At 37.2% G+C, this 18,771-nt stretch overlaps 1 protein-coding gene across 6 annotated transcripts in view; it reads left to right on the top strand.

The window, feature by feature from the left end:
- Nucleotides 1-18,771, top strand: part of UBR2 (ubiquitin protein ligase E3 component n-recognin 2) — a 102,785-nt gene that overhangs the window by 74,003 nt on the left and 10,011 nt on the right. For 2 of the 6 annotated variants that reach the window (XM_070456420.1, XM_070456422.1), the window contains exons 26-40: nucleotides 933-1,035; nucleotides 1,529-1,638; nucleotides 1,745-1,825; nucleotides 2,117-2,295; nucleotides 3,044-3,243; nucleotides 5,376-5,469; nucleotides 6,279-6,440; nucleotides 7,912-8,015; nucleotides 8,672-8,750; nucleotides 11,710-11,858; nucleotides 12,794-12,849; nucleotides 16,121-16,217; nucleotides 16,469-16,536; nucleotides 17,773-17,908; nucleotides 18,447-18,540. In XM_070456420.1, the coding sequence (XP_070312521.1) occupies nucleotides 933-1,035; nucleotides 1,529-1,638; nucleotides 1,745-1,825; nucleotides 2,117-2,295; nucleotides 3,044-3,243; nucleotides 5,376-5,469; nucleotides 6,279-6,440; nucleotides 7,912-8,015; nucleotides 8,672-8,750; nucleotides 11,710-11,858; nucleotides 12,794-12,849; nucleotides 16,121-16,217; nucleotides 16,469-16,536; nucleotides 17,773-17,908; nucleotides 18,447-18,540 (1,712 nt within the window). The other 4 variants (XM_070456423.1, XM_070456425.1, XM_070456424.1 and 1 more) reach the window with 4 other exon arrangements.

The raw sequence follows: 18,771 nt of genomic DNA, 5'->3' as shown, positions 1-18,771 counted from the left end.
GGCATTTTAGGGGAGAATGGATACGTGTGTGTATGGCTGGGTCCCTTCACTGTTCACCTGAAACTGTCACAGTATTGTTAATTGGCTATACCCCAATAATAAAAAGTTTAAACTAAAAAATAAAATGAGATTACAAAAGTTAAAAATAATAAAATGTAAAAGCATGGAGTTGTGGTATACTGGAGACGATCAATATTATATGAGCAAAAGAGTTGTGGGAAAATGGAGAAAAGAGGAATGAACATGATTTATCTTCTGTGTACATTGGCTTTATGTCGTTCACACTAATGTTCTTCCAAGTGTCTTGACAATCACAGCAGCCCTATGTATAGGGAAAGATACAGAGACACCACACACGTATCTCCTTCGAAAACTGGGGAGCAGGGTAAAGAACAATAAAGATGAGACAGATTCAGTGTCGTTATATTCTTAGAAGTCTAGCAATGAATTTTTCATCAGGTATGCTGAACATCTTTATAAATGATGTGGCATTAGAGATAAAAGTATGTCTCTTTCTGAGATGATTTTTAGTCCTTAGAAAAACTAAACTAGTATTATAGATTAGATAATTACATGATTGATGCTTTCAAGTCTAATTATTTGACCACTGATCCTTAGAATCAGTGGTTTTTAAGACTGTAGTGTAGGGATGGAATAAAACTGAAAATTATATGACCTGCTAGTCACAGCTGTTAGTAATTTTAACTTACCTTAAGAATTTGCAATTGAATTTTCTTCCTAGCTGAAATAGAAATTTTTGTTTCCTTGCTGGGAATTCTTTATTAAAAAATGAACTTTAGAGTTGGATTTAATAAAAATTAGTACTTTGAATTATTTTTTACTATACTTAATCTTTAATAGTTTGATTTCTCTTTTTTCAGTAGTGGATTCTTTTTTGTTATTTCTTACAAAATTATGTGCTTATATTTTAGGTATTACATTTAATTGGAATGGCACTACAAGAAGAAAAACAGCATTTAGAGAATGTCATGGAAGAGCATGTCATAACATTTACCTTCACGCAGAAGATATCGAGTATGTATACAACTTCTACTAAACTAACTCAGCATATCAGTCATTTTTTAAGTGTAATATAACCTCTTTTATTTGATCATACAGGTTTTAAGTAGATTATATTGAATCCAGATTTCTGATGTTATCTGTATTTACCTGTGTATTTTATCAGAGCCTGTGTACTTACCAGATCTAATTCATTTTCCTAGACTTGTAAAATCTCAGGTAGACCTTTCAGCTGGGTTTTTATTGAATTTTGCTAGAGGCTATCTTAAAATAATCATATGGTGTAAGACATCAGTTTTTGAATGATGAAAGTGTTCTAGTTGTTAACAGCTTGTTTGTGAAACACAAATATGTCACATTTTGAGAAGTATTGAAAATTTCTAAAAGAGCTGTAATCGCATGATGGGCCAGTATTATAAGCAATTTCATTTTATCTTCTTGTGCCTGGTAGTAAGCACTATGAAGTCTTAACTGATGCTCACATGCTCGTTTTTTTCTTCCACCTTAGAACCTGGTGAGGCTCCAAACAACTCACCTAGTGTACTGGCTATGCTGGAAACACTGCAGAATGCTCCCTATCTAGAAGTCCACAAAGATATGATTAGGTGGATATTAAAGGTAAAGTTTCCTACATCATTCTGCTTTTTGTGAAAAATATTAAATGTTTAACTTTAAATTTTAGAATGTTTCGTAGCTTCAGAGTAACTGATACTTTTTTTCATAGACTTTTAATGCTATTAAGAAGTTAAGGGAGAGTTCATCCACCAGTCCTGTGGCAGAGACAGAAGGAACCATAATGGAAGAGGTATAAGATGTAAAGTGTGGTAATACTGAAAAGATGTGGCAAGCTCACTTTAAGCAATTAAATTTATCTGCAGTAAGTTGGTAGTTGATATTATTCACAAACATGTAAATGCAAAGAAATTTTGGCACTATTTGTTTATTTTTGTAGCAATCTTTTGGGCTGCTTTTTTTTTTTTTCTTTAGCATGTTAAGTTGATTAAAAATCTAGTATTTACAATAAAAATATTTCTCCTTTGGGGGAAAAATGTGCCTTTAGCCTCTAGTGGTCTAATTAAATGAAGTGTAATTTCAGAGTTCGAGAGACAAAGACAAAGCTGAGAGGAAGAGAAAAGCCGAGATTGCCAGATTGCGCAGAGAAAAGATCATGGCTCAGATGTCTGAGATGCAGCGGCACTTTATTGATGAGAACAAAGAACTCTTTCAGCAGACATCAGAACTGGATTCCTCTGTCTCTGCTGTACTTGATAATGGGTAAAAATTAAGCACAAGTTTTGAAACGCTTGACCAGTGGTTCTCAATTGAGGAAGATGTTTGGTTTGTTTTTTTTTTTTTTTTTCTTTTTGCATGCATGTGTGTGTGCTAAGTCGCTTCAGTTGTGTCTGACTCTGTGACTCCATGGACTGTAGCCCACCAGGCTCCTCTCTCCATGGGATTCTCCAGGCAAGAATACTGGAGTGGGTCGCCATTTCCTTCTCCAGGGAGTCTTCCCAACCTAGGGATCAAACCTACATCTCCTGTGTCTCTTGCAAGACAGGGAGATTCTTTACTGCTGAGTCACCAGGGAAGCCCCCTTTTTTCTTTATAAGTACACTTAGTCCTAGAGTAGTTTAGAAGAGTTGATAGAAAAATTGTGTGGCCTTGTAGTTAGAGGATTTAATCTTAGAAATCTGAGCTAATTAGCATATAATTATGAGCATGTCTCTGACTATTGATAGGGTAATTCCTGTATATGCTTAAAATGTAAGTTATTGAAAAGACCCTTGACACTCATAAATGAATGAGTACACTAGGCTTAGCTAACTTAGCATCTGGCTTCTGTGTTACATATTGGATTGCTGTGAGGATTGAAGGAGATAATTTTGATACATATGAAGACTTTGTCTCTCAAATCAAGTCACCAAAACTGTTTTAAATATGTACATACCTAAAATCTACTGTTCTCTGGTTCTGTAGAAACTTCTCAGGCTCGTTAATTCCTCTCATAACCTTGTTGTTGCAGCCCTGTGGTTTCAGATATGACTCTTACAGCCCTGGGCCCCGCACAGACCCGGGCCCCTGAACAGAAACAGTGTGTCATCTGTATCCTGTGTCAGGAAGAGCAAGAGGTGAGCGCAGAAAGCAAGGCAATGGTCCTGGCAGCGTTTGTGCAGAGATCAACGGTGTTATCAAAAGACAGAAGTAAATTCATTCAGGATCCAGGTGAGTCATAGCTGTGTCCTCATCTGCCCTGTTAATAGTGACTGCCACTTAGTACGGTAAGTGACATACAGAATTTATTAATCTGATGATAACTCTGTAGGCTTGCTGGTATCTTGGGCAGGTAACTTGGGTGGGAATTCCTCACTTGGCAAATGCAGAAATGTTCCAGTGGGGTAAGTATCATGCCTGAAGTACACAGCTGATAAATAGCAGGGATTCAAAGGAAAGCTGTCCTTTGTGGTAAAACATTAACATACTTTGGTACTTAACAACAGTCTTTCCCATTCTTCACACTTGTAAAGTTCCAATGATTAGTTGACACACTGAAATGACAATGATTCTTTTTTCTCATGGGTGGTCCCAGGGTGAAGTCCTGGTGAGCCAGCCCTGGGAGAAGCAGTCCTTGAGCCAGATTCTCATTTAGATTATTGAGATCGAGACTGCCATGTAGTGCAGGACATCATTCAGGAGTCTTGGAATCAGTGTCTATGGAATGGAGGGGAAGGAAGCAGGTTTGGCCAGAGGGAGAAGTTGAGCTATGATACAGTCCCCAGAAGTCCTTAGCCAACCCCATAGGCGCTCTGGAGTTAGATAGAGCTCAAAGCTGTCCTGGGTTGGGCTAAGGGGGTGGGTTTTTTATACCCTGACATTGATAACAAACTGGTTGTGGGCTGCCTCTGAAAAGAGGTGCGACCTTGAGCAAAGCAGTGTGACCCTGAGCAAAGTCTTTTAAAGAGGGATAACAGTTGAGTGCCCTCTTCTAACAGCTGATGGAGTAAGTCATTCACACCTGCAGGGGTGTCTGGGCTATACCTTGTTGTGTCCACCATAGATACTTTTGTGTTTCTGCTCTTCTGTTTGTTTATATGTGCATGTGCCTCAGTGATACCAGTAAACTTCGTGAGAGCAAGAACTGTGTCTTAATTTCCAAGGCACTTGTTTAGCCAGTGCCTTTCACATTGTATGACTAGAAGGACGTTTGAGAGCTTTGAGAGCCCACTGGTAAAATTGCCTTTTCTCTACATGGAAAGTCTTCAGAGTATGGCTCTCAAGCCCCCTAGTTAAGAAAGATTGGTCTGCTTCATCTTAAGAAATGACCATTTGTACTAGATGGTTTACAGATTTCATTCTAGGCTGAAGATAAAGTTATCACTTGTATTTAGTTACCTGCTTGGAAAAACTGACTGGCCATAAGTGGATTTTTTTAAGGCTTTCACAGTTTAGATCACTAAAGATTTTCTTTATGCTGTGAAATTTGCGCTATTCTATTGTATAAAGCAAATTGAAACAGGTAATTTTACTGTTAGAGAATTTCTAAAATTATGCTAATTTATGTAGAGAATTCCAAGAATTCCCAAAGAAGCCAGCTAGCCATTTTATGTTTGTCTTCATTTTTCATCTCCTTTGAATATAAAAATTAGTGCCAGAGCAGAAAGCTGTGTGAATTACCCCCTTTTCCCTACTCTGGTCTGGGCTGCTGTCCTGGTATTTTGCTGCACCTTGACTCCTACAGTAATTGTGGCTCTTCTCTGCATGAGTGTCCTTAAGAAGAATCTCCTCTAGGGAGCGCCCCACTGCTGCCAGGACATATTTTTTGTTCGAGATCATTGTGACCCAGCTGCCCTGAGGGCATTAAAGACAGCTCCATCATTTGTGGGAAATAGGAGTCTCTTAATGCCCTAAAAATGTGATGTGTTCAAAAAATTAGATGTACTTAAATACAGAATTCCATGGAGAAGTAAATGATAACCCACTCCAGTATTCTTGCCTGGAAAATGCTATGGACAGAGAAGCCTAGAGGGGGCTACAGTCCATAGGGTTGCAAAGAGTCGGACACAGCTGAGAGTCAGACACAGCTGAGCGACTAAACAACAACAACAGGATTCCAGTTTCAGGTCACAGTTCAAGGAAGTTTCATTAATTTGCTCAGGGTAATGAAAATTAGAGAGTCCTGTATTCTAAATAATCCAGGGTCTTGCATAAATTATTGGTATATCAAAGGAATAAACTAGCATTTCATTTGAAGTTTACAAGCTCTTAGTAAGGATTTCACAATTTAAGTTTGTACATTTGTATAGGAATATTAAATGCTTGAGTTTTCTCTTATGTTTTTTGTTTGTTTTATAATGCAGAAAATTATGATCCATTATTCATGCACCCTGATCTGTCTTGTGGAATACATACTGGTAGCTGTGGGCACATTATGCATGCACACTGTTGGCAAAGGTAATTTATATTCTTAATATTAGTCAAGAGAAGCTTACCCAAAGACTTAAAATTTAATTTTTTAATAAAGGAAATTACATTCTAGAAAAAGGGAGAGAACTAAACTCGTCAGAAGGAAAAAAGACTTCATTATTACTGCCTAACAAATAACAATTAAAATTAATTTACTTTTTCAGTACATTTAAAGGAGTGACTTAGAAACTTCATAGTATATCAAATATAATTTTTAATTTAGGGATCTGTAGTTTTTAATATGGGAAATCTAACAGACTAGATGAAGAAAAGGATTTTTACAGTGGTATAAACCCAAGAAGAATGTCTTTCTTCGGGTCCAGGGTGAAGAGCTCTTGATTCTGAAGATGCTAGCACTTGCCTAGTTACCTCTGAAGATTGTCATGGCTCCCTGAGCTAATATGGAATAACTTCAATACTCTATTTTGATGCTTTCTATGTTCTCTAGCAGCAGAAGTGCCGTTATTCTAGTACTCTGCTCATTGAGTTGTCCTGAACCACCCCTAGTAAGCAGCTCTAGTCCTGGGGGAGAAACCACAGAGCACTAGGACCAAGAAATATGCTACTTGGTGAATGACTGGTTTGCAAGGCAATCTTTTTTTAATTCTCCTGTTTTAGAACTCTTAGCCCTTTTTGCTATTTACTACAACTTAAAGTATCGCTTTTAAAAATAATTGAGGTCATTTTAAAATTTTAATTTTTAGATGTTTTGTGGAAACAAAATGTTGAAGCTTGTGGCTCTCATTAAAAAAAAAATTGCCGTTGTTTTTGATACCTCGTGTTTTCTAATTGTGAAGGTATTTTGATTCCGTTCAAGCTAAAGAACAGCGAAGGCAACAGAGATTACGCTTACATACAAGCTATGATGTAGAAAATGGAGAATTCCTTTGTCCCCTTTGTGAATGCTTGAGTAATACTGTTATTCCTCTGCTGCTTCCTCCAAGAAATGTTTTTCATAGGTAAGTTTTGGCTCATAAAACCTTTATATTAAAGAAGTAGTTTCCTTTAGAAGGTAATGAAATGATAAACCACAGCTGGGTGAGGATATCACTCTAGGTAAATGCATGTTTTCCAGGTACTTTCCAAACTTTTTATTTAGTCATTTCTTCCAGCTGACCTATGAGATACAATTGTAGTTTTTAGAAAGGATTAGACCAAAATTTAAGTTTTTTGGTCACCCGTAAACACTATAAAGGATGTAAAATTCCCATGGGTTCATGAAAACTGTCTCCTTTAAGACCTTGCTTTAAATATCTCCTTCATACTTTTTTGAGACACTCAATAAATCAGTGGGGGGAGGGACAGCACAAACTGACCTTATTGAGCATACTAACAATTAAATATTATTTTTTGCAATTTACTGGTCAATTAAAGAATTGGGCCAAAAAGTGAATATCTGTTAAGTGTATTTAAAATGTAAAAATTTTGTTGTTTCATGATGTCTAGTGTGCTTTTTAGTTATTCATGATCATATTCCTTTCAAATATGAAGTTGATGGTATCTCCTATTCAAACCTGACCTTTGTATACGTTAAGTTTTATGAATATGAGTCATCTGTTTATTTGTATGCTACTATTTGGGTTTAAATTAAAGCAGAGTCGGTTTTTTTCTCTTCAATTTTAAGAGTTCAAACTATGGTGTCTTAGTCTATGCTACCACAAAATGCTCTTAAAATACCATTAGATATGATGCAAGCTCATGCTTTTTTAATCAGAAAAGAAATATCATGGTGCTGACTTATATCTGCATTTGAACTGATAAAGAAATTAGTCACTGTAAGATTAAGAATAGAATTATCTTGCCTGTAAAGAGAAAAAAATCACTTCTGTGGTTCAGGTTTTGCTTTTTTTCCCAGGAGAGTCAGTTATGGCACATTTGTTAAGAACATAAGCTATAGTGTCTGTTGTAGCTGGGTTTGAATGCCACATCTGTCCCATATACAGCCTTAGTCAAGTTACATAGCTCAAAACCTCAGTTTCCTCATCTGTAAAATGGGGACAATAATATAACCTATTTTATTAAGAAAATTTTGAGGATTAAATCTAATACTGTGAAATGCTTGCAACTTAATTAGATGCTTGCCGCATAATAAGCACTCAATAAATAGTATCCATGATGTGTTGGTTGTGATATTCAAGAAATACTGGCAAATTCTGGTACTAAAAAAGTGAAATTTTTGACAAATTACTCAATTTTATGCTAATAATTAGTAGCATCATATTGACAAATAGTACATTTTCATTTCCATTGACAAATAAATACCTATTCTAACTTTTAAAAGTAACAAATTTTCCCCAAGTTTTTTTGGTTGTTTTAGTATTTTAATGTTTGAAGTATGTTTAAAATATACCCGTGATGATTTAAGGAGTCTTTTTGTATCTTAAACTAAGCAACAGCAGAATACTAAACACTCTCTATAATCTTTTCTAGCAGGTTAAATTTTTCAGACCAACCAAATCTGACTCAGTGGATTAGAACAATATCTCAGCAAATAAAAGCATTACAGGTTCTTAGGAAAGAAGAAAGTACTCCTAGTAAGTTCTGATAACCTGCTTTCATTTTTCCGTAATATCTGAGACCATTGGAAAATACAGTTCCAGAATAAATTGTTCTAAAATATTTTAAAAGTGAAACCTCACATTTTAAAATTGACTTACTCAAATTTTCTTTATCTTAATGAACTAAATTTGAAACTGCTACATTACTCCTTATTCCTTGAACACACAAGCTCATGTGTAGCTTATGATAGATACTTCTCACTTATTTCCCCCATTTTATTGAAGAGCTTCTGGGGGTGGGGGAGATGTAACTGAGTATCGAAGAGCTGGCTTTATTCTCCATGGGCTGACTCACTTTATTGTTGGCATTACCAAAACCTTCCCAAGTTTGATAGGTACGCACTGCACTTCTGACCTTGAGGGAAAGTGAGCTGAGCAGAATGTACACCGTTGGTTTTAAGGAAACGAAACAGCGCACTCTTCCAGTGGTTGCACTCTCAGGAGAAGCACAGTGATTGAGAAAGGTGTCTAGCTCATCCAGAGCAATAGTACTTTTCATGCTTTGAATGTATATTACACCAGTTTTCATTATGGGAATTTTTCCTGTTTTAATTTAGAGTGAAATTTATGGCTGAAATTTATAGAAATATTGTGGACTGAAGAATAATAGTATAAAATGCTTGTTTCTGTAGTTACTGCCTCATCAAAGAATTTAGAAAATATGGATGAATTGCACCTTCCTGAAGGATTTAGGCCTGATTTTCATCCTAAGTGAGTATATTATCTGTTTTACATTTGGCCCACTTGAAATGAAAAATTAAATTAGCCATTAGTAAGAATATAAACTTGTCAAGTAGGGGAGCAGAATGTTACAGGACATTGATCTTAATAAATCCTGAGACTTAATGCAGGAATACTGATAAACACCTAAGACCTACATGTCATGTTTAATTCTCACAAACTTCTAGGTGTTGCTGACTTCCTATTGTACCCCTTTATCTGGCTCTCCTTGATAGTAGCGCCTCATCAGTACATCTAAATCCAAGCTGCTCAGCCTCCTCACCAAAGTCCATGCTTCCTGCTGACTTCTGTATTTCTATTTACGGACCCACCAACCTCTTAGTAACTCTGGGTCAAAACCAGAGTGTTTTCAGCCTTATTTTACCCCATCAGTTCATTTCAGTCTCTCAGTTGTGTCCAACTCTTTGCAACCCCATGGACTGCAGCATGCTAGTCTTCCCTATCCATCACCAACTCCCGGAGCTTGCTCAAACTCAGGTCCATCGAGTTGGTGATGCCATCCAATCATCTCATCCTCTGTCATCTCCTTCTCTTCCTGCCTTCAATCTTTCCCAGCGTCAGGGTCTTTTCCAGTGAGTCAGTTCTTCGCATCAGGTGGCCAAAGTATTGGAGTTTCAGCTTCAGCAGCAGTCCTTCTAATGAATATTCAGGACTGATTTCCTTTAGGCTCCACTGGTTGGATCTCCTTGCAGTCCAAGGGACTCTGAAGAGTCTTCTCCAACACCGTAGTTGGCCACATTTTAACCCATAGCCAGTAAGTTACAAAGTATAGCCCAGATTCTAGAACTAGACTGCATTTGTTCAGTTCCAGCACTACTGTTTATAGCTGTGCCACTTTGTGCAAATCACTTACCTAACTCAATTTCCTCATCTGTAAAGGGAAGAAAATAGTATCTACCTCATATGTGTGGTAAAGTGACATAATGCCCTTAAAGTTACCTGGCAGCTGTGCCTGGCACATACTAAATATCTCAGCAAAAGTAGTGCATATGTGCATGCTCAGTCACATCCAGCTCTTCACACCCCGTGGGCTGTGGTCCACCTGACTCCTCTGTCCATGGGATTTCCCAGGCAAGAGTACTGCTGCTGATGTGGGTTGCCATTTCCTGTACCAGGGGATCTTCCTGACTCAGGGATCAAACCTGTGTCTCCTGCATTGGCAGGCGGATTCTTTACCACTGTGCCACCTGGGAAGCTGGCAAAAGTAGTAATAAAAGGTTTAAATAGAATAAACATCAATCATGTGCCTCCCACATACCCCCTTCCCATCCCCAGTCCTGTCATTTTGTTCTTTCTACTATTTACTTCCTTATTTCTAATTAAGATGCTTAATCAACTGTATCTTGATTCATCGTCTTTTTTTTAAAGTATCTTTACAGAGACTAGTAATGTAGGATTCAGCTTTTACCTTGACCCTATTCACTTACTCCTCACCAATCTTCCTGTAGAGTTATTCTACAATTTTTGGTTAAATAATTTGTCAATTTTTACGTTATAATTGTTAATACTGATAAGTTGTGTGATAAATCTTTCTTCTACAATTTTGTTTTCCTGTGATTAATAATTACCTTTTTTTTTTCATGTACTTGGTTTTCTGTGTATATAATACTTTTTTTCCTAAATGCTGTTGTAGGTCTGTCAGATGCCTAGCAGTGGCTATTAGTGCTTGGATCCATCTGATGATCATCTTCCCTGAAGCCCTCCTCCCACAGCCTCTGTCCTCTCGCACCAATCAGGACAGGGCACAACTCTTACCCTAACACTCGCCCTGGCCATGCTCCTCTTGTTTGCTGGATCTTGTATCCTTCTCTTTCTTCATTTACTCCCTCACGGTGCATCCCTCAGCAGATTTCTGAGAAAAGGTGCCTGGATATTAAATTTTCCATGTCTGAAAATACATTTGTTGTATCCACATGCTTGATGGATGGTTTGGGTATAGAATTATAGGTTAGAAGTTACTTCACATCTAAATGTTGAACACATTATTTTACTAACTTGTAGCACCCATTGAGAAATTGACACCTGATTCCTATTCCTTTGTAATTTTATTACTTCTGGAAATTGTTGTGGTCATCTTATTAATTCCCAGTGTTCTGGAATTTCTCTGTGATATTCCTTGGTGTGTGAATCTTCATTCATTTCGCTATGTGTGTTTTCAACAGGCTCTTTAAAGATTCATATCCTACAGTTCTGGGAATTTTTTCTGGTTTTTCCTTAGATAATTTTCTCTTCTTGGATTTCTGTTCTTTGAGCTAGCCCTACTGTTAGCTCATTGTTGGCCCTCTTGGACTGATCCCCTAATTTTTTCTTAATTAATTTGCTATTTTCTGCACTGTCTCTCCTTCCCTGAGTTCCTTTGTTTGCTTCTCTGTTTTGATGTTTCTGTCTTTGATGTGTGATTCTTTCCTTAAATGTTTATTGGTCCTTAGGTGACTGTTCAAAAATAAATCACTAGGAAGCTCAGTGGGTACCTGGTGGGCAGGTTGGAGCTTCCTGACAGATGAGCCTCACACTGAGGAGATCAAACCCCTATCAGTCTTTTTTTCTTGGGACCCTGAAAATGTCCTTGTGTAAAGCTGGCTTTTCCATGAGGATTCATCACTGGAGAAACTAAAATCTATGGCAGTGGGTATACATTGTGATGTTCTTGAGATGGAGAAAGAGGTCAAGGGTCCTGTAGTTCAATACGTAGACCTTCAGCCTAATACCTTGTTTTTGGGCCTGTGCCTCATCACCACCAACCCAAGATGAACATAACTACTCTCAGGCAGGGGCTGTCTGCATGTCTTTAATTCCCCCTTTTCATACAACTGTCTTTAGATAGTTTAAGGGGTTCAATTCCAATATAGAAGATAGCTGTTAAGAAACTGAGCCATTTGATTGATGTGAGCACATTGTTTTGAGCTAATGCTATGCATGTTCACTTCAGGAACCCTTATTCTGAAAGCATAAAAGAAATGCTAGCAACATTTGGAACTGCTACTTATAAGGTGGGATTAAAAGTTCATCCCAATGAAGAGGATCCCCGTGTGCCCATAATGTGTTGGGGTAGTTGTGCATATACCATCCAAAGCATAGGTAAGAGATTTAGAATTGTGTCTTTAAATCTAAAGTATACAATGATATGAGTTGTGTGCAGATTTAAAGTGGGCAACATTCTTAAGCAATAATATAAAAACTTTGAAGCAGGAAATGTAGTATACTGACAAAATATTAGATTGACAGTTTATAAATTAACCACAGCCACAAGAGCACTCATTTCAGTGGTGGTTATAGCTTCTAGTCAGTTAAAATAATGTGTTTTCACTTTTACTTCTCATGCACAGTTAATTCTTGTGAAATGACTTAAAGATTTCAAAACGTGACAATATTATGCTTTCTTCAGAAAGAATTTTTTTTACTTTTTTAAAAACTTATGGATTAAGTTTGGCTAACCTTATGTAAACCACACCTGGAAGAGAATAGAGTTTGGTCTCAGGTTTATTTGTAGTACCCAGCAGATCAACTTTGTAAAGTCCATTAAGAGTGGATTAGTATCAGAGTCATGAATAAGATGGGAGAGTTTTACATGTAAACTAATTGATGATTTCTCAGTATTTTATCTACTTCTCCCAGACATCTCTGCAAACCCAACTACTGGTTTGCAGAATTTTAGTCATTTAACCATTTTTTAAAATTTAGTTTAGTAGGTTCCATTTGGTAAGGAAATCAGTAGTGTTAATTAAAATGTTAAATAGGAAAAGAAATCCACTAATATAGTTTATAGTTATTAAATTTAGGCTAATCATGGAATAATCTTATGTTTGTATTGGTGTAAGATTTGATGACTTTAGCTGTTTGAATATATAATAGTCATACTGCAAACATTTTGCATCTCTTTGTGACCTAATTTTCAAACATTTAAAATTGTGTTGCAGTTACACTTTGCTGTTTAATAAAAACCTGTTTCAAAAAAAAAAAAAAAAACTTATACAAAGCATAAAATTTATCATCTTTACTATTTTTAACCACAGAAAGAATTTTAAGTGATGAAGATAAACCATTGTTTGGTCCTTTGCCCTGTAGACTGGTAAGTTATCAGTTTACTCGATCCATGGAATGGGAAAATAGAAACTAGGTTGTTCTGCTCTTTTTAATCCAAAAAACCTGTAATGGTTATTTAAGCATAGATTCATTCCTTTTGTGGTAAAACCCATTTTCTTTAACAGTATTGAAGCAGTAATGTTTGTAATATGATTTTTCGTTTAAATAGACTTCATCTCTCTTGGTTAAACATGCAAAAAGATGGGGGGAAAAGCTAAAAACAAAGTGCTTGTTCTTGAGTTTTTAGTTCTACAGTTGGAAATACTGAACAGAACATATCCTCTACCACATTTGACTACCTGTTGTAAGCAGCGTGTAAATAAATACAAATTAATGTCAGAACAGAGTAATTTAATGTCTAGAAGAGTGAAGGAATATACAGCTAAAGCTTGCTCATTTTTACCGTGTAGCTAGTATCAGCTTCATCTGCTGCTTACTGTTCAAACTTACAGTTGTAAAAGTGCATGTAATTTTATTCGTGTAACATCGCCTGAGGAACTTTTAAAAATGCCTCGGCCCTACTTCAGGTCAGTTAAATCAGAGTATCTGAAGATGGGCCCCAGGCATTAATATTTTTTAAAAGCTTTGCCCGAGGCCAGGATTGAGAACCACTGATACAAGAATGATCTTTGGAGTTTTTTAAAAATATAGACACCTGGGTCACTTTGACTTATTAAGTTGGAATATCTAGGAGTATGCCCTGGTATTAAAACTGCCCTGAATTGTATTTTTATAGTAAATCAGTAGAACAGCAGTTTACTGTAGTCTTAGCTATGATATGTGATGGATAGGATGTGACTATCAGTGTTGACTATTACATTTTTTTGCTGTAATAAATAAAGAGTTGATAAATATGCTGATAAGGCGGTCACAAATGTATAGAATAGAGGTTATTTTGTCTGGTTTTTAAGGCAGTTCTTACATTTTCTAGATTCTATATACTTCACACTACCTCTTTGGCACTCTGTCTATTTCTCTGCTAATATGATTGTGTGTAATCTGTTTATGTTGATTGTTATTCCAGTCAGTCTTGCATTCCTGAAATAATCCCAGCTTGGTCATGTAGAGCTGTAGAGTCATGTAGGTCATGTAGAGCAGGGGTCCCCGACCTCCGGCTGCGAACTGTCCCGGTCCTGCCAGGAACCGGGCAGCAGAGCAGGAGGGGAATACAGGCAAGCGAGCAGAGCTTCCTCCGCCACTTGCCGTCACTCGCGTTACCGCTGAACCGTCCGCCCCTGCCTCACCCTGCCAGCCCTGCCTGGGGAAGAATTGTCCACAGAAAGGCTGGCAGCCACTGAGGTAGAGTGGCATTTTAATGTTGCATTATATTTGATTTGCTAATATTTTATCTAAGTTTATTTTTCTATGAGAAATTACTAAGAAAAATTTAATTTTTTGAAGTATATAGTATATAGCCATTAGGGACAAACTTCTATTTTTTTGACTTCCACTTTTCATCTTCATTGATCTTTGTCTCCTGTATCAGATGATAAAGGACCTCTGTAAGGTGGTTTATCTCCCCCCCCCCCCCCCCACCTCTTGATTTCTGTGACATTCCTGGTTTTCTCCCTATCTTTCTGGCAGCTTCTTCTCCATCTTCTTTCCCTCCTTTGTCCTATAAATATTATTTTAAACCCCCAGAGTTTGGCCCATGACTCAGTCATGATATTCTTCCCTGGTCAGCCCTGTCTATGACTCTGATTTCAGTTACTTCTAAGTGATTTCCACCTGTATATCTCCAAGCCCGATCTGTTACCATATTGCCTGCTTTATTTTTCTCACCTGGATCTCCTAAAGGCACCTCAAATTGAACATTGCAGCTTAATTTTTCTTCCTATATTCAGTGTCTTAGTTAATGTCACCACTGTCCATCCAGGTGACCAAGCCAGAATCTTGGAGGTACTTTTGGATGCATCATTTGGTCTGGATGTTCATGTCCGGTTGATCAGCAGAGATTGTTGAATTCCTCTCCTGCTTATTTGTCCTATTCAATTTATTTGGTTCAACCCTGTATCTTTTCTTGCCTAGATTATTATAATAATAATAACAAGATTATTATAATCATAATGATAAGATTATTATAACAATATATAATAATATAATGAATTCTATTTATAATTATATATTATTATTAATTTAATTAGTAATGTTATTGATTAATATTGTAATTGTATAATAATGTTAATAAGATTCTCTACCCTGAATCTCACTTTCTCCTAACATACTCTCAGAGGGGTTCTCCAAAAAGTAACGCCAATCATACGTCTTAAATGTTATTTCTCCATTATCACTCACCTGGTGCCAGTCTCCATATCCATTGTCCAGGATTGCAAAATCAATACTGATGCCCAGATGCTAGTTCCAGACTTTTGCCTTTGCTCAAGTGCCCAAAGCAGACAGCTCCTCTTTAAGAAGCTCTTCAAGCTTTGTCTTCCCTGGAAAATTTCTGAGCCATGAGTGGGATTTCGCTCATCTGGGATCCTGCCTCCTTTAGTTGTCCCCAACCCCCCTTTTCTTTCCCTTCCCACCCTCAAAGCTATGAGCTCCTTGACAGAAGCGGTTGGGAGGACTGAGTTTTCATTTTAAGATCTTCAAAACCAAGACTAGCCTATGGTAGTTCCTCAATATCTACTGAACCAAACAACATTATAGAAAATTTAGAAAACAGAGAAGTAGGAAGAAAACTTAAGTCAGTCACCCATTTGTCTTTTTTCATTAGCATGTTTATACTTTAATTATAATAGATATTTACATGTAGTTTTGTTCCTACTATATTCTTCACTTTAAAGTTTTCTCATTGTTGCTACATAGTCCCCATAATAGTTTTTGATGTTTACTGACACGCTGATTTTATACAGCCATCTTCCATGAAGTTTCCCCAGTATTGGGAGTATTTCCCACATTTTAGTGTATTTCTTTAGACTAAATACAAAGAAATGCTGCTTCACATTCCTGAGAGTCTCTTCTCTGTTTACTGACTGTCTTGACACATGTATCCTTCTTAACTTTTCCATACAGAACTAGCAGCATGGAGATAATTTTGTTTTATTCAGCATACAATTAGATATTTTCTATTCCATTCATTTCACGTTAGAGACATGTCAGTAAAAATGTCATAAGATTCAGTACCATACCATCTAGAGATTTCATTGTGCTTCCAACTGTACTTCAACTAGCTGTGCTTTGAATGAGCATTCCTAGAAGAGAACTACTTCATATGCTGGCTTCTTTGTTAACTGTGTCAGCCTCTATTTCAGGATGACTGTCTCAGGTCACTAACAAGATTTGCCGGAGCACATTGGACAGTGGTGTCACTTTCAGTGGTCCAAGGACACTTCTGTAAACTTTTTGCATGTGAGTATTAATACATGTACTATATGTGTTATGGTAATTTCTCATCTTCTGTAATTTTGTTTTTAGTAATGAAACTTCCCTCCACTATGAAAAAATATTTTGGTAATACTGTTTTGTCTTATATACAGGTTCTAGCTATGAATTCATATATAGCTTGCAAAAAATAAATTCAAGCTAGGTTATGTGCATGTTAAAAATAATACTTACATTGATATATAAAATATGATCTTGTATTTCTCTTTAAATATCAGCATTGGTGCCTGGTGACAACCACAGAGACCTTCCATGCATATTAGATATCGACATGTTTCATTTATTGGTGGGTATTTTATAATTTGTGTTTGAAATTCTTCTGTCATACTCCGTAGCTTTATCTTAAACTTGATGAGTAATGTAGAGGCAGACAAAGAATTATCATCTATTATTATTAACTACTTTTGAGTATAATTCTTTTCTGAAGATACTTTAAAAAAAAATATTAAGGAATCTAGTTGAGAGAGTTGACTTGAGTGTCTAATCCAGTCTCTCTCATTTTTGCCTTGTGGCTGAGGTCAGTACCATAACCTCTCTATGCTTTTTACAATAAAGAAGTAAAAATAACACTGGTAATGTAAGGGCTGCTGCCAACCCATACAGTGGTTTGGGGCAGATACAGCCTTTTGGTTCCACTACTTAGCAACAGACAGTCCCTTTGTGTGATTTAGGGCAAGTCACGTCTTCTGAGCAAGTGCAGTCTGGTGCTAGATCAGCACTGGCCAAGCAGTGCATGGCTGAAGTTCAGCCCCACCTCAACCAGGCTCCCTTTCACAGGACACTGAGTGAACCACCACACACAGCAGCCCAAGGTGCTGCCCCCTTAATCACGTTTGGGCATCAGATTCTATACCTTTAAGTTAGTTAACACCTACCTGATATGATTGTGTCAAAACTCAGTGGGATAATCAATGCAGAGCTCTTAGAGCAATGTGTCCCTAGTAAATATTAGCCATTGTTACTGTTCCCATCTCCCCTTTGAAAACCCCCACTACTGACACCATCATACAGGTGTCAGGAGACTCACAGTGGGGCTAGTTTAGTGGGCACCAGACTGCTTTCACAGTCATCTTCATTTAGTCTCTAAGTCCTCACTGCAAAGGTGTTTAATCCTAAGGTATTAAAAATACATATATTATCTCCAGTTTACCAACAGGGAAACTAAGACTCAGAAGAATTATCTAAAAGGCTCCTAAGAGAATCTGGGCTTCATACCTGGATCTTTGTGGGTCCAAAATTCATGCTTTTTCCACTGCTTACTACCTAGAAAGATTTCAAGCTTTATTTTTGTTATTATTAACAATAAATGCATATAGGGGAGTTGCTGAATAAATGAGATAATAATGTTCTAAATAATTGTCTTTAGTCAGTCCTAGTGGAATTTCTAACATGTGTACCCTTTAAGAACAAAAGATTTCTTAAGGGAGGAGCTGAGTTCACAAAGGGATCGCCTTAAGGAAATGGAACTGTGTTCAGCAGTGAAAGGAAAGGCGCTGTGTCTGACCCTGTGTTTGCTGTCCAGGTGGGCTTGGTTCTCGCCTTCCCTTCGCTGCAGTGTCAGGATTTTTCAGGGATCAGCCTTGGCACTGGGGACCTTCACATTTTCCATCTGGTTACCATGGCACACATTGTTCAGATCTTACTTACCTCGTGTACAGGTAACTCCTTTTTGTCAGATTCTTGAAGGAAATTAATGAGTTTTCTCGGCTTAAAAAAAAAAGTACTGAAGGAAAAGGCGCTTAGATGAGAATAATACATAAATTTATAATAAGGCTACTTGTAGTGGTAAACAGTAAAATAAACAGTAAAAACCTGTTTATCCTCATGTGAAAATTTCTGAAACATTTTCCCTTCTGTTAAAAATTCCTTAGTGATGTGAATGTGTGAATGTTTTTACTTATTTTTTTTTACTTCACATGTTTATTAATATCTGAGTACCACAGACTGTATATTTAGCAGGTTTTACTCACCACTTGCTGCCCGGCACCCTGGGGCACATTCACATCCTCTGCCTAAGAGGTTCCTTGTTATGATAGTAAACTGTGCTCAGACCTGAGGGATTAAAATTCTGTGTGTTTCATGGGAGTATTTTCATATTACATGTGACTGTGTGAATATATTTGAGTGCTTAAACGATGTGGTCAGCAATCCACTTAGTAGGCAAATGCAGGGCACTAATATTGCCTTGTCTTTCAGAAAAGAGTGGCATGGATCAAGAAAATGCTGCTGGTGAAGAAGAAGAATTAGCAGTTCTTGCTTTGTATAAAATGATTCAGCAGTATACAGGAAGGTGAGATCATATGTACTCTTTATATGATAGGCAGTTCCCCAAATATTAGGAGGCAATAGCATGAAAAAGGAATTCATTTGGGGCTTCCATGGTGGCGCAATGGATAGGAATCCACCTGCCAATGCAGGGGACCAGGGTTCCCAGATGATCCCTGGTCTGGGAGGACTCCACAAGCTGCAAAGCAGCTGAGCCCCTGCGCCACTACTGAATCCTGCACACCTACAGCCTGTG

The sequence above is a fragment of the Odocoileus virginianus genome, chromosome 27 (assembly GCF_023699985.2).
Source record: "Odocoileus virginianus isolate 20LAN1187 ecotype Illinois chromosome 27, Ovbor_1.2, whole genome shotgun sequence".
Classification (NCBI taxonomy): domain Eukaryota; kingdom Metazoa; phylum Chordata; class Mammalia; order Artiodactyla; family Cervidae; genus Odocoileus; species Odocoileus virginianus.
Note: the sequence above shows the minus strand (reverse complement) of the source record. Positions and strands in the feature narration are given on the sequence as shown.